At 40.0% G+C, this 15,200-nt stretch overlaps 1 protein-coding gene across 2 annotated transcripts; it reads left to right on the plus strand.

The window, feature by feature from the left end:
• The first annotated feature begins 877 nt into the window (after positions 1-877).
• On the plus strand, positions 878-15,012 carry DIMT1 (DIM1 rRNA methyltransferase and ribosome maturation factor). Of its 2 annotated transcripts, XM_050793774.1 has the most exons (12): positions 878-1,138; positions 1,481-1,554; positions 2,706-2,792; positions 4,992-5,053; positions 5,133-5,226; positions 5,312-5,361; positions 8,964-9,087; positions 9,531-9,623; positions 10,588-10,652; positions 11,343-11,406; positions 12,563-12,669; positions 14,483-15,012. In XM_050793774.1, exons 1-12 carry the CDS (start codon positions 1,060-1,062, stop codon positions 14,523-14,525), a joined length of 942 nt encoding a protein of 313 aa, XP_050649731.1. In that variant the 5' UTR covers positions 878-1,059; the 3' UTR covers positions 14,526-15,012. The 2 variants fall into 2 exon arrangements, with proteins under 2 accessions (XP_050649731.1, XP_050649733.1); XM_050793776.1 differs by lacking the exons at positions 878-1,138; positions 1,481-1,554; positions 2,706-2,792; ... (1 more) ...; positions 5,133-5,226; positions 5,312-5,361 and adding an exon at positions 5,420-5,443.
• The last annotated feature ends 188 nt before the right edge of the window (positions 15,013-15,200 follow it).

Here is a 15,200-nt window from a genome sequence, read left to right on the forward strand (position 1 = left end):
AAATTTAAGAGAGCCATTACACTGGCTGGCAAGACAGATGTGGATATTGTGGCCCTGGTACTCACGGAGTTTATAGTCAGGCACACTGTCCTAGCACAATGACCAATACGTTATCGTATTTACAGCGTTTTGGAGTTTCTGTCCATCTCTCTCAACAGAATAAACTTTGAGGTAAGTTTCTTACGCAGACTCCCCAGCAGTGTTTGCTACACAGTTGGAGCTCAATAAATGTTTACGGAGTGAATGATGAGGCACAAAAGGAATTTGTTGAATTATTTGTTAAATGAATCAAATAATTTTGTAGGATTCACGGGCTGTCTTCTGCACGATAAGCTTCATTCTGTGGGTCTGAGTTTCTCCTGGTTCCCAATTCTGTGTCTTTTTGTGAATTATCTACTTTATAGCTGGACCTTTGTATTTGTTCAAGATAATTATTCTTCTATTCCTAATAGAAGCAACCATAGCCCTAGCGAAACCAGAGTTAATTCCACTCTTGCAGTTCTTTTCCCCAAGGCAAGCAGCAAAAAATGCATTCCCACAAAAGAGCAAGCTCATCCCCAAATTCCGGGTTTCCCACCCCCACAAGCTGCAGGAAAACAGGAGGGAGGCACGTGAATACTTCTTCGGACCTCAACGATCCCAGAACTTGGCCTTCTAAAACATCCATAGGCTTAACCTCATCATATAACTTAAACAGCCTTCGCAACACCGAGAGCACCACACCAACACCTTCTTATCCAGCTCGGGTTGGGACAAGAGCTCCAACTCCTGACTGCAAGCCTCTGTAGCGCGGTGTCTTCTGGGATCTGTAGGCTCCCGCAGTTCGGCTTTCCTCTCTCGGTGACTCCAATTCCCGGCAGTCAGTGGGCTCCAAGGTCCGCCCTCTTTCTGGAGGAGGAGCCCAGAGCGTACGGGAGGGGGCGGACCTTTGCCCCTCCCGAACTTGGGCCGGAGTGGTGCGGGCGGCGCGAAGCGGCGATTCCACGTGTTGGCCTTCCCAGGCTAGCCCACTTTGGTCCTCCTTGAGGTCCCGGGCCTGTGGGCCCGCTTCCTGCCAAGATGCCGAAGGTCAAGTCGGGGGCCATTGGCCGCCGCCGCGGGCGGCAGGAGCAGCGCCGGGAGCTGAAGAGCGCTGGAGGTGCGGATGCCCGCGAGGAAGCTGGGGTCGGGTCAGGTCTTCCGGCAGGACCTAGCCTGGGGTGCGGACCGAGACCTGATCGGCGGAGGCCGGTCAGGACCCGCTCCCGTGAGCGCGGAAGGCAGGGGTGGGTCCCCGAGTCGGCCGCAGGCCCTGCGCGCAGTCGTTGGCGTCCTTTACAGCTGGAGGATGAACTTAAAAGAGTTTGGCAGTCCTGGCGTGACATTTCATGGCCCTGGTTGGCTCAGAAATCTTCCCCCTACCCATGCGGCTTTCTTCTCTGGGACTGTCTAATATCTAATCTCAGTAGGAAAATTAAGGCTGTTTCGTGTTTTCTTACAGGACTCATGTTCAATACGGGAATTGGGCAGCACATTTTGAAAAATCCTCTCATTATTAACAGCATTATCGATAAGGTGGGTATGGAAGAGGAAAGGGAGAGAGTTGTTGGTTTATTTATTTTATTCCTGTGAATACATAAGGGCAGAAAGTCTGCCTGCCATAAATTAGATGCTCTGTAAATATTTGTTGAATGAATCAAATAATTGTCTAGGATTCACGGGCTGTCTTCTGCATAAATAAGATTCATTCTGTGGGTCTGAGTTTCTCCTGGTTCCCAATTCTGTGTCTTTTTGTGGATTATCTACTTTATAGCTGGACCTTTGTATTTGTTCAAGATAATTATTCTTCTATTTCTAATCACTTTTTTTTTTATCACTTTTAGTTTTTATGTACTCCGTCTATTTATGTCTAAACCACACATTAGAAAGTTTGTTCCCCAGAAAAACGTATAGTACCACATATAAATTATTTGATGTATTCCAGTACCACATATAAATTGCTTGGAGTATTACTCCTATCTGAGTTATTGATGTTCTCTTATGGTTATGGATGTTTGGGTGCTAGAAAGTGAAATATACACGGTGCAGATTACACTTATGGTTAAAAGCAAGGAAAGCATCTTGGAGTTGTAGAAAGAGCATTACATAGTTAAAGGATCTTGTTGGGCTTCGTGTCATTTGAAAAATGAGAAAAAAAAAAAGGTTGGTGTACTATTTTAACCTTTTTAGCTCATAGTTTCCTTTGAGCATCTGATGAAAGCTGTGGCCCTAGAATATTACAGCTGTGTGCAGACATTCAATTTTGTTTACAGTTGCTGCTGTTCTGCATCCTTGAAATCATAGGTGGGTTGAGAATTGAAAAAACCTCGTCCAGCAAGTACAGTCCTTTCCCATTTGAACTTGTTGATGTGAACAGAGAAGGTAACAAGAGGCGACTGGAGTATTTCTAGATAGAAATCAGAATGTCAATCCCAGAAATGCTGTTCCTGCTTTTCTGACTCCTAAAGTTGAGCAGTATTCCTCCAAGTTAGGAGAGGTTTTAGATTTTCATTTGCACCAAATGTTATTGAGGTAATTTTGTTAACCACATGGATCATGAAGAATCTAAAAATGGAGTCAGATTAAGAGTTCTTATCAGAGCACATGTGAGTAAAGATGGTCAAGTGTAAATTAACTTCTGTGTTCTGATGTGCCAGAAGAGCTAAAGTGTTCGTGCTTGCTTTTAGGCTGCCTTAAGACCAACTGATGTAGTGCTAGAAGTTGGACCTGGAACTGGCAACATGACTGTAAAGTTGTTAGAAAAGGCAAAAAAGGTAAAAAGGGGATTTAATGTTTGGTATCACAAATGACTATGTTAGCAAGCTCAGTTGGTTTTCAATCTGAATATGTTTTAATTAATTGCTATTATTTTAGTAGTAACTCCTGATCCCTTGTTGGAAATTTTGTCTTGGAAAATATGAGATATTTCGGTCGGGTGCGGTGGCTCACGCCTGTAATCCCAGCACTTTGGGAGGCCGAGGCGGTTGGATCACGAGGTCAAGAGATTGAGACCATCCTGGCCAACATGGTGAAACCCCATCTCTACTAAAAATACAGAAATTAGCTGGGTGTGGTGGCGGGTGCCTGTAGTCCCAGCTACTCCAGAGGCTGGGGCAGGAGAACTACTTGAACCCAGGAGTCAGAGGTTGCAGTGAGCCAGGATTGCACCGCTGCACTCCAGCCTGGTGACAGGGTAAGACTCTGCTCAAAAAAAAAAGAAAAAAAAAAAAAAAATATGAGATATTTCAGTCAGGAAAACAGAAACCACTTAAGTATTTCAACAGGGAATTTTTTTTTTTTTTAAGATACATCTGGGAACCAAACAGAATAAGCAGCACATTGTTTACCCTGTAAAGACAGTCTGTATAGAAGTGGGGCCAGGAGCTGTGGCTCACATCTGTAATCCCAGCACTTTGGGAGGCTGAGGCAGGAAGATTGCTTGAAGCCACGAGCTTGAGACTAGCCTGGGCAACAAAGTGAGACCCAATCTCTATAAAAAATAAAAAAGAGGCTGGGCATGGTGGCTCACGCCTGTAATCCCAGCACTTTGGGAGGCCAAGGTAGGGGGATTGTTTGAGTCCAGGAGTTTTGAGACCAGCCCAGGCAACATAGTGAGACCTGTCTCTAAAAAAAATAAAGAAAGGAAATTAGCCTGATGTGGTACACACCTGTGGTCCCAGCTGCACAGGAAGGTGAGGTGGGAGGATCCCATGAGCCCAGGACCTCAAGGCAGCAGTGAGCTATGATAGCGCCCACTCCACTCCAGCCTGGGCAGCAGAGTGAGACCCCATCTCTTAAAAAAAGTTTTTTAAATAAAAAGAAGTCAGTGAAACCTCAGCTGAAATTGGAATAAAATTTCAATTTCGGCCTTATTTGACATCTATTTCATTTACTTGAGAAGTTATCTATGCCATGTATTGTGTATCTCAGTAGATGTGACATACTTACAGTAAGAGCAATCGCATTGTACGTTCTTCTCTAACAACACTGACTGCACAGACATGTGGTATATTTTCTTTCATCATCTGTTCAATTACAAAGGATGGAGACAAATGAAACGTGATTCTATTGACTATATGGGTAGAACTCTCACATAATCTGGTTGTCTACTTTTCTGGGTGATGGTGGTTGTTCGTTCGTTCGTTTGTTTTTGAGACCGAGTCTCGCTCTGTTGCCAGGCTGGAGTGCTATGGCGCGATCTCGGCTCACTGCAACAGCTAATTTTTGAATTTTTTAGTAGAGATAGAGTTTTACCATGTTGGCCAGGCTGGTCTCGATCTCCTAAACTCGTGATCCACCCACCTCAGCCTCACACCCGGCTTTTTTATTGTTTTGATTTGAGATGGAGCCTCATTCTGTCGCCCCGGCTGGAGTGCAGTGGAGCAGTCTTGGCTCATGGCAACCTCTGCCTCCAGGGTTCAAGCAATTCTCCTGCCTCAGCCTACTGAATAGCTGGGATTACAGGTGCCCACCACTAGGCCCAGCTAATTTTTTGTGTTGTTTCTGGTTTTGTTTTTGTTTTGAGATGGAGTCTCTCTCTGTCGCCCAAGCTGGAGTGCAATGGCACGATCTCGAATCACTGCAACCTCCACGTCCCAGGTTCAAGCAATTCTCCTGCCTCAGCCTCCCGAGTAGCTGGGATTACAGGCACCCACCACTGCGCCCTGCTAATTTTTGCATTTTTAGTAGAGATGGGGTTTCGCCTTGTTAGCCAGGCTGGTTTTGAACTCCTGACCTCAGGTGATCTGCCTGCCTCGGCTTTCCAAAGTGTTGGGATTACAGGCATGAGCCACTGTACCTGGCCCATTTTTGTTTGTTATTTGAAGTAGGCGAGTACAATTGAAGGAATATTGGTGGTAGAAATGGGAAAAGAAGTTTGTCACGTAAATCATGTAAGAGTTCCTGTTGGGATAACAATAAAATATTTATATTCCATAATTAAGCTAAATAATTTTTTTTTTTTTTTTAATTAGGTTGTTGCTTGTGAACTTGACCCAAGGCTGGTAGCTGAACTTCACAAAAGAGTTCAGGGCACGTGAGTATACATAATAGAATTAAAGTCATTTCAATCTCATGAAACAATGGTCTTTTTACATTTCTTCTTTTCTCATCAGGCCTGTGGCCAGCAAACTTCAAGTACTAGTGGGTGATGTGTTGAAAACAGATTTGCCATTCTTTGATACTTGTGTGGCAAATTTGCCTTATCAGGTATGTTCTCACATTTTCAGAAACATGATACTAAGTGTTTCTCTGATGTGTGTTTCCTGGAAATAACTAGTTAATTCTCTTACAGATCTCATCGCCTTTTGTCTTCAAACTGTTGCTACATCGACCTTTTTTCAGGTTTGTGACAAAAGACTAGAGTTACTGCCAAATTTTGAAAGACTTACAATTCAGGTGGTGAACATAGCCAAAAATGAGTCAGGTCAGTTGAAAAACTACTGAAGAATTTTTATAGAAAAGTTGATTTGTATGGAGGTCTTTCTCTCTTTTTAATTGAGAGGTTATTTGGGGACAGTATGCTAGAAGTCCTGCTTCTGAGACCAGACAGCCTTTCCCTATTTTTGAATCTTCCTGCCGTTAAGCCTAGGTTAGAATTTTTATTACCTTATGTCTAGACAATTGCAGTGGTTTGCTAACTGGTCTCTAGTATAAGAGGTCTTCAGAAAGTTCATGGAAAATGTGTATTATGAAAAAACTATGCATGGATTTCAAAATGTTTCTGCACCACAATAAACTCTGTACTAAGTGAACAGGATCTCGTGTGAGGCCCTGAGAAGGATAAGACATCAGTTTGAAGAGAGCCCGTATCAGAGCAACATGAACTCTGCTAAAATTGAAGTAAGAACAAACATCCAATTTATGGTGAAGCCTGGTTGGAAGAATGGTGAAATCATTGATGCTTTACAGAAAGTTTATGCGGACAATATTCCAAAGAAATCAGCAGTTCACAAATGGATAACTCGTTTTAAGAAGGGATGAGACAGTGTTGAAAATGAAGCCTACAGTGGCAGACTGGCCACATCAAATTTGTGGAAAACATTCATCTTGTTTGTTCCCTAAGTGACGAAGAAAAACATTGAACAGCACAAACAATAGCCAACACCACAGACATCTCAGTTGGTTCAACTTACACAATTCTGACTGCAAAATCAAAGTTAAAGTTTCTACTTGATGGATACCCAAACTGTCATACCCTCTTTTCTGAAATATTTTATGAGAAAACAAAACAAAAAACATTGTACTCAAATCAGCTGCAGATAAAAGCAGAGTTTCCAGTGGAAATTTTATATAATTGGGATCAAGATCCTGAAACATGGCTGGGTAGAGTGGCTCACACCTGTAATCCTAGCACTCTGGGAGGCCGAGGCGGGCAGATCACTTGAGGTCAGGAGACCAGCCTGGCTAACATGGTGAAACCCTGTCTCTACTGAAAATACAAAAATTAGCTGGGCATTGTAGTGGGCACCTGTAATCCCAGCTACTCGGGAGGCTGAGGCAGGGGAATCGCTTGAACTCAGGAGGCGGAGGTTGTAGTATGCCGAGATTGTGCCACTGCACTCCACACTCCAGCCTGGGCAACAGCGAGATTATCAAAAAAGAAAACAAGATCCTGAAGCATTTCTTCAAAGAATTGTAACGGAGATGAAATATGGCTTTACCAGTGTGATCCTAAAGACAAAGCAGAGTCAACATAATGCCTACCAAGAGGCAGAATGGGTCGAGTCAAAGCAAAAGCAGACCAGTCAAGAGCAAAGCCCATAGCAACTTTTTTTTTTTTTTTCTTTAATGCTCAGGGCATTTTGCTTGCTGACTTTCTTTAGGAACAAAGAATGATAACATTTGCTTATTACAAAAGTGTTTTGAGAAAGTTAGCTAAAGTCGTAGCAGAATAACTCCCAGGAAAGCTTCCCCAGAGATTCCTCCACCATAACACTTCTACTCCTTCCTCTCCTCAGACGAGGGCAATTTTTTGAGAGTTTCAATGGGAAATGGTTAGGCATCCACCTTACAGTCCTGATTTGGCCCCTTCTGACTTACTTTTTATTTTATGAGATAGTCTTGCTCTGGTTCCCAGGCTGGAGAGCAGTGGTGTGATCTGCACTCACTGCAGCCTCCACTTCCTGGGCTCAAGCATTCCTCCCACTTCAGCCTCCCAAGTAGCTGAGATTACAGGCATGTGCCACCATACTCAGCTAATTTTTGTATTTTTTTTAGCGATAGGTCTTGCCATATCGCCCAGGGTGGTCTCCTACTCCTGAGCTCAAGTGATCTGCCCACCTCAGCCTCCCCAAATGCTGGGATTATTACAGGCATGAACCATGGTGCCCGGCCCTTCTGATTTATTTTCGTTTCCTGGTCTTAAAAAATCTTGAAAGGGTATGCTTTTTTCTTCAGTTAATAATGTAAAAAAAAAAAAAAAAAAAAAGACTGCAGTGACATGGTTAAATTCCCCAGAGCCTCAGTTTCTTTGCTACAGACTAAAAGGCTGGTATCATCACTTACAAAAGTGTCTTGAACTTGATGGAGCTTATGTTGAATAATAAAGTTCATGTTTTTTCTTTTTTTTCCTTTTTTGAGACAGACTGGAGTGCAGTGGTGAGATCTCAGCTCACCGCAACCTCAGCCTCTCCTAGGCTGGGCTCAGATGATTCTCCTACCTCAGCCTCTTGAATAGCTGGGACTACAGGGGTGTACTAGCATGCCTAGCTAATTTTTGTATTTTTTTAGAGACGGGGTCTCACCATGTTCTGCCCAGGCTGGTCTTGGAGTCCTGAGCTCAAGCGATCTGTCTGCCTTGGCCTCATAAAGTGCTGTGATTATAGGTGCCTTATTTTTATCTTTTAACTCAATATTTCCATGAACTTTGAAGTCACTTTCTACATTACATACTAGTGGCTTTCAAACTGCAAGTCAAAAACTATTTAGTGGTTATAAAATTAATGAGTCATGACCATCTTTTTTTTTTAATGACATGGAATGGAATATATCAGAGGGCACTGCATGTAGTCCAGGTGATTATAGTTCTGTGAAATTTTTGTTTTGAAATACAATATAAACACATACACATGCAGACATTTGTGGCTTGGCTTGCAATGCCAAATGTATTTTTTAGTGTGACTCATTGTCAAAAGTTTGAATGTCAAAGTGTAGCTTTGAAGATGCTCTTCTGTTCATTAACCCCTACAAAGTCTCCCCATTGCCTGCTGAATAAAAAGTCTACATCTTTTAGCTGGGCATGGTGACTCATGCCTGTAATCCCAGCACTTTGGGAGGCCGAGGTGGGCGGATCACCTGAGGTCAGGAGTTCCAGACCAGCCTGGCCAACATGGTGAAACACTGTCTGTACTAAAAATAGAAAAATCGACCAGGGGTGGTGGCGTGCACCTGTAATCCCAGCTACTCAGGAGGCTGAGGCACGAGAATCACTTGAACCTAGGAGATGGAGGTTGTAGTGAGTCGAGATTACGCCATTGCACTCCACCCTGGGTGACAAGAGTGAAACTCCATCTCAAAAAAAAAAAAGTGTACATCTTTTAACCTGTCAAATCAAGGAGACATTGAACATCACAATCTGCCTTTTCAGCCTCACCTCTTCCTTAAAGGTGTCTGCTACCCCATAAATATATTTCTGCTGCTGAAACAATGTATTTCACTTTGTTTTCATAGAAGAGGTGATGGACTAGTGCTGATTTGAAACACCTTCTCATCCAGTCTTTAAAGGCTTATATTTGCAAGCTATCTTGCAGTGAGGAGTACAGCCATTATAAAAACAAAGCCAGCTCTCTCATTCTGTGGCAATAAAAAAGGCTGAAAGCGTTCTCCTACCTTATAATCAGCTGCCAATGCTTTGCTATTTCTCTCCCAAGAAAATTCATTGCAGTCAAAATTCATTTATAGTTGACAATGACCATTTTCCTTATTCCTTTCTGCTTTCTTTTCAGATGTGCTATACTTATGTTTCAAAGAGAATTTGCCCTCCGACTGGTTGCAAAACCCGGAGATAAGTTATACTGCAGACTCTCAATTAATACACAGCTGTTGGCACGTGTGGACCATCTAATGAAAGTAAGTGAATTTTGTTTTCTTTCTCTTTTTTTCTGAGACAGAATCTCAGTCTGTCACCTAAGCTGCAGTGCAGTGGCTCGCTGCGATCTCTGCCTCCCATACTCAAGCAGTCCTCTCACCTCAGTCTCCCGAGTAGCTGGGACTAGAGCTGTGTGTCACCATGCCTGGCTAATTTTTTGGTACTTTTTATAGACACAGAGTTTCGCTATGTTGCCCAGGTTGGTCTTGAACTCCTGGGCTCAACGATCCATCTGCCTTGGCCTCCCAAAGTGCTGGGATTACAGGTGTGAGCCAAAGTGCCCAGCCAGTGATTTTTATTATTGAAATAATCTACCTTAACTCATCCTTGAGCATCTAGTTGTGCCTTCTGTGAGGATAGCATCTTTGGTTACTAAATAAAAGTTGCCTTTGAGAGTACTACTTAAATACTTTTTCATTAACAGGTTGGAAAGAATAACTTCAGACCACCGCCCAAGGTGGAATCCAGTGTTGTAAGGATAGAACCTAAGAATCCACCACCACCCATCAATTTTCAGGTGAGGTTAAAATATTGGCTTAATCAATAAAAGGAAAAAAAGTCCAGGCTGGAAGATGTGTGTCTATAGCAGCAGAAAAATATTGAATCAACCTAAATATTCAAACATAGGAAAATGCTAATTAGGACACATCCCTCTGCTGAAGTAGATGGAATAATTTGATGCAAGGTAGTTATAAAGTGAGACCCAGTCTCAAAAAGAAAAAAAAAAATTGAATAAAACTTGGAAAACAAGGTAAAATGAAAATAGTTGTTTTAAAGTAATATTATGGGTAACATATTTTAATTGTAATTGCTTTTGAGATTTAAAAACAAGAAAGAAGACCACTTGATGTAAAACTTTACTACAGCCACATTAGAGAAAAACACGATTGTGTGTGTGGTCAACTGGTGGTAAATGGAGTGGTTTGTCAGTAACTCCTTCAAGGAGGTTTAGGGGTGTTGCACAGGCAGTATCTGAAGTCATGTCTGTTTTGAATCTTATTTTTGAAAATGATACTTAGATTTAAATAAATGCCATGTTCTTTGTTCAGAAGTGGGACCATTTTGTTTTTCCTCTACTTTCTTTTTTTAAGATGGGGTTTCACTATGTTGCCTAGGCTGGACTTGAACTTTTGGTCGCAAGCGATCCTCCCACCTCAGCCTCCCGAGTAGCTGGTACTACAGGCATGCAGCACTGTGCCTGGCTTTATTTTTTCAAATTAAAAAAAAATTGTCATGCTTTGACCCTTGTCAAAAAAAATTCTGAGGAAAAGACATATTCAGTGAAATGCACCAAAGTACAAAAATCAAATGTATGTCTTACTTTTGCGTCTGTGTGCCAGCCAGATCAAGATACAGAACATTTTCTTCACTTTAGAAAGTTCCCTTCAATTTTATATATTAAAAGACAAGGTAATACCTAGCAGGCATAGACAAGAACAAGAAGTTTGTAATTTGAAGAAAATGTCTATCTTCTATTTCAGGAATGGGATGGTCTAGTAAGGATAACCTTTGTTAGGAAAAACAAGACACTCTCTGCTGCATTTAAGTAAGTATTACACTAATTTCTAATGTGTAAAGGACCAGCGCTCCAGATACTACGCTAGAATTTGGTCCTTTTCCTGAGCAGCTACCCTAAAGCATAAAGATATGGGTCCAGACAAACTTCATCTTTTTAACTATCTTTAGAGCTTGGGAGGCAGGAGAACTTAATGAAGAAAGTTTGCTGGAGTTGAGAGTCAGATCAGGTTTTTTTTGGCAAAACAGGAAAACATTCCCAAACTCTGACCATACATCTGCTCTAGTTTTTTGTTGGAAAAATGAGGCGATGATGGACCCCTTCGACACTTGTGAAGGTTATGTGTCATCTTATTAACTTGGGAAAATGCAACTCATCAATTTGGGGTTCAAGGGTAAAAGAGAGGTGAGACACAGTTTTACAGGGCTTGGAGATTTTTTTTTAGGGGATGTTTTGTGGAGGGTCTAGAACTTCTCTAAGAATTTAAGAGGTATTTATCAGGATTTTGCACTTTAAATATAATTAGTGTTTGCTGCATAAGTTTAAATATTCAACAACTTTTAAAATTCCTTAATTGTACCATACAGAACATAGATTTAATTTCATCTAAAATGAAATTATTGCTTAAATGGCTTATATATTAGTAAAAAAAAAAAAAAAGTTTAAGAAATTACTCTGACTTTGGAATAACAACAGTGGCATCACTTCTTTATGCTACAGATCAAGTGCAGTGCAACAACTCTTGGAAAAAAACTACAGAATTCACTGTTCAGTCCATAATATTGTAAGTAGAAAATGTTCTGCAGTTTCATTGATTTGTTTTCTTTTAAAATGTCCATTTTTATTCTTGTTGATCTAGCATGAGATTATTTTGTACATTCCATAGGATCCTTAAAAGACAATATAGAATGCATAACTAGCAAAATTTCGACTTGAATTCTGACAGGTCAGTGCTGCTGTATATCCTGTGGAACAGATAAGAGCAACTTTGATTACTCCACCCTGTCCTCTAACTACTGATAGTTGTTTTTAGCCATAACAAGAATCAGATTCAGCAGTTACAGGTTCCTCAAAGCTGTAGATATGTGTAGCTTGCAAAACTTAAAATAACTGTGTACAATTTACTGTCCTCTGAATTGTGACCATGTCTTGTTTTTTGCTCACACAGCAGTTACAAATATAGTTATTAATTTCTAAGTTTAATACCCAGAAATTGAAATAAAGTTCATATGGCTCAATAGCAGATTTCTGGTTGTGAGCCTCATGCTTATCATTTGTGTAACAGTGTGTGTAATGTGATGTTTGCTAACTTTTTAGCTTCCAGTTTAATTAAACAGGACAGAGATAAAGGCCAATTTTCTTTTTATTTTTTATGACTCAGAACCTATATGGTTTAATGTATCACAATACTATCTGCATTTTCTCTTTTATGGGGAAAAAGTCATTAGATAATCTGCCTAAGTATAATAGAAAAATATTAAGCTAGATTAAGAAAAATATTTGGATAAAATATGTGCATTAAGTGTAAAATCCTTAATATTCCCAAGGCTTGGGCAGGTCACCTCTTTGAGAAAAACGAGGTGGTTAAGGTGAAATCTGTAGCAAGAAAATGCATTATTTTGAAAGGAGTAACAGTTGCTTTAAAATTTAATTTACAGTTTTAATTATTTGTGAAGTCTGAAACTAATAACTATTACAGAATTTTAAAGAAGAAAATGGCTAATATAGACAGGATTACTAATTCAAGGTATTCCAAGTTTTTGTTAATAAAGATCAGCCACTTAGAGATCCATGTCTTATGTAAACAATCAGGCCTTCCAAAGTCTTATTAACAGATATATTAAAGGTGACTATTTTATGACTTACTGAACTAAAAAAAAGAGTCAAGGTGACCTCATTAAAGATATGTCGTTCATTTATTCTGAATCTTATATTGATAGATAATACCAGAAGATTTCAGCATAGCAGATAAAATACAGCAAATCCTAACCAGCACAGGTTTTAGTGACAAACGGGCCCGTTCCATGGACATAGATGACTTCATCAGGTAATTACATTTTTGTTTTCCTAAGTGTTTACATTTCTTTACTGTGACACCTTCAGATTAGAGATTTTAAAGGCTTTTAAGCGGTATAAGGTGCTACCTGGGAGAGTTATTGCATAGCACTTCCATGGCATGGAATAGTATTTGGTGTAGAAGATGGAGGCTAGTTAGCTGCAGCAGAATGAACGTTTTCTTTAAGAACAGTAGTAAAGAACAGTCCGAGCCAGAAGATTGCCTTTGTGTTAATGTGGTGTGCATGTTCCTCCCTTCCTGCTCCCTCCCCAACTCTCATTCATAGTCTTAGTCTTAATAGCTTATCCCTCCAAAATAGTCCATAAGGTAGAAAAATCATAATACCTGTAACTAGATCTGATTTTTAAAATTTCCTTACTGGGAATAGCTGTTGTTAAATCAATCTTAAGCATACAATAATGCCAGTTAGAATCTTACCTGGTTATCCATTTAGTAATAATATAGTTAGTTTTGTAGCCTGAGGCAAGTTCTATACTTCTCAAGTAAAAAGCTGTCATAATTATCTAGGTAATTTAGACCAAAATTTGTTTTGCTTGAATTAAGCAAGTAAGTCTTATGAAAATAGAATAAGGCTTCAATTAATTACCCAGGTAATTACTAACCTGTACTTACTGTTTTTAATCATTAAGATGTTAACTTTCAGAAGTTCTTGCCTATTTAGCCAATTCACTTTTAAAGCTTCCATGTTCTAGAGGCTGAATACAAAATGAGGGTAGTTTGTTCTAAAAGTCATTGGTTTGACTTTTTCTAAGCTGGAAACACAGTTCTATATAACTAAGACAAATGGAGTTTATATTTTATTGGCTGGCTAGCAGTACTACTGAGTCTTTTTAGATGTTAATCCTAGGCATTGAATACTATTCATAAGTATCTACTTTGCTTTTTTAGAAATTTATCTGGACCTGTTTCTATGAGCCAGCCTAAAAATAACCTCAGGTCTAAAGAGAAATATTTTATCTTTTCCTTCATTTTCACTAAATTTCCTCAAAGATATTGGGCATGTGCAGTTTACTAACTAGAATCTATTAAGTACACAGGTATCTACAGGGAGAAATCATGTGTATTTAATTTGAATATAAATAACAGCTCAAGAGAGGAAGAAGGGGCATGTAAGATTGGTTATTCGTCTGACTTCTGCCAATTCCAAACAGCTTCTTGTTCAGTTACCTTGAAACAAGTGCCAGTGAGTTCTTAGGCCTGGGATAATGAGTCTAAGATAATTTTAGTCAAATTCATTACGACATAAAAGCTATAATGAAAGAGGCACCAACATGGCATGGTTTAACCAATACGCATCTTATAAATTTAGTCAGACAGTAGCATTTCTTTTTTTTTTTTTTTTTTTTTTTTGAGACAGAGTCTTGCTCTGACACTCAGGCTGGAGTGCAAAGGCACAATCTCAGCTCACTGCAACCTCTGCCTCCCGGGTTCAGGCAGGTCTCCTGCCTCAGCCACCCGAGTAGCGAGGATTACAGGCATGTGCCACCATGCCTCGCTAATTTTTGTATTTTTAGTAGAGACAGGGTTTCACCATGTTGGCCAGGCTGTTCTTGAACTCCTGACCACAGGTAATCCACCTGCCTCAGCCTCCCAAAGTGCTGGGATTACAGGTGTGAGCCACTGCGCCCAGCCAGTATCGTTTCTTTAATAACTAGTATTAGGAGTGGGTGGGCTCTGTCAGCATGCTGTATTCATGTTTTAGAATTAATGGTATAGAACTATATACCATTATGTGCTACAAATTAGCATTTCAGTACCATTCCATTTTGATTTCTTTTTTCAGATTGCTACATGGATTCAACGCAGAAGGTATTCATTTTTCCTAGGTGTTTGGAACACAGAATTTTTCAAGGTCAAGAAAAGAAATGAAGTTTGTATTTTTTGTATTTGAGAAGATAATGCTTTTGCTTTAGAGACATAATTTACTTGACTGTTTTTGGTTCGATACTACTACTGTTGTCACCATTTATGATTCTGAATTTTTAAGTTGGAAAGTTCTAAGTATCCAAGTTTTTAATATATAGAGCTGGTCCAATCTATTCACAATAATCTTCAAGTTCAGGAGCCGCAGAGACGCACAACTTTACACTTAAACTTATTATTTCTAACAGTTTATTGTATAAAGATGTTACTCTTCTATTTACTGTTATATACTGTGAGGCCTTCTTTAGGCCTTTAGCTCTGTTCCTCCAGTAGTAAAACAGTTAAAATATGCTTCACTAGTCACACATTCCCCATACCATTTCATGTTATTCACATTCCCTGTACCATTTCTTGTTATTCACATGTACAGTAAAATAATTGTTTTTTAAAGTATTTTTATTTTGGTTCTCTCATCCTCTTCCCTATTTATCCTGTACACTGTCTGTTATGATTGCCTACCTCTTTCGCTATCCTATAGCATCAGAGACTTAGGTTTCTGGGTAAGCCCAAGTCTGCTACTGCCACTGAGCAGTGCCAGGCATATTAAAGGGCATGACTCCCTACATGTAAAATGAGGA

This window comes from Macaca thibetana, chromosome 6 (genome assembly GCF_024542745.1).
Source record: "Macaca thibetana thibetana isolate TM-01 chromosome 6, ASM2454274v1, whole genome shotgun sequence".
Classification (NCBI taxonomy): domain Eukaryota; kingdom Metazoa; phylum Chordata; class Mammalia; order Primates; family Cercopithecidae; genus Macaca; species Macaca thibetana.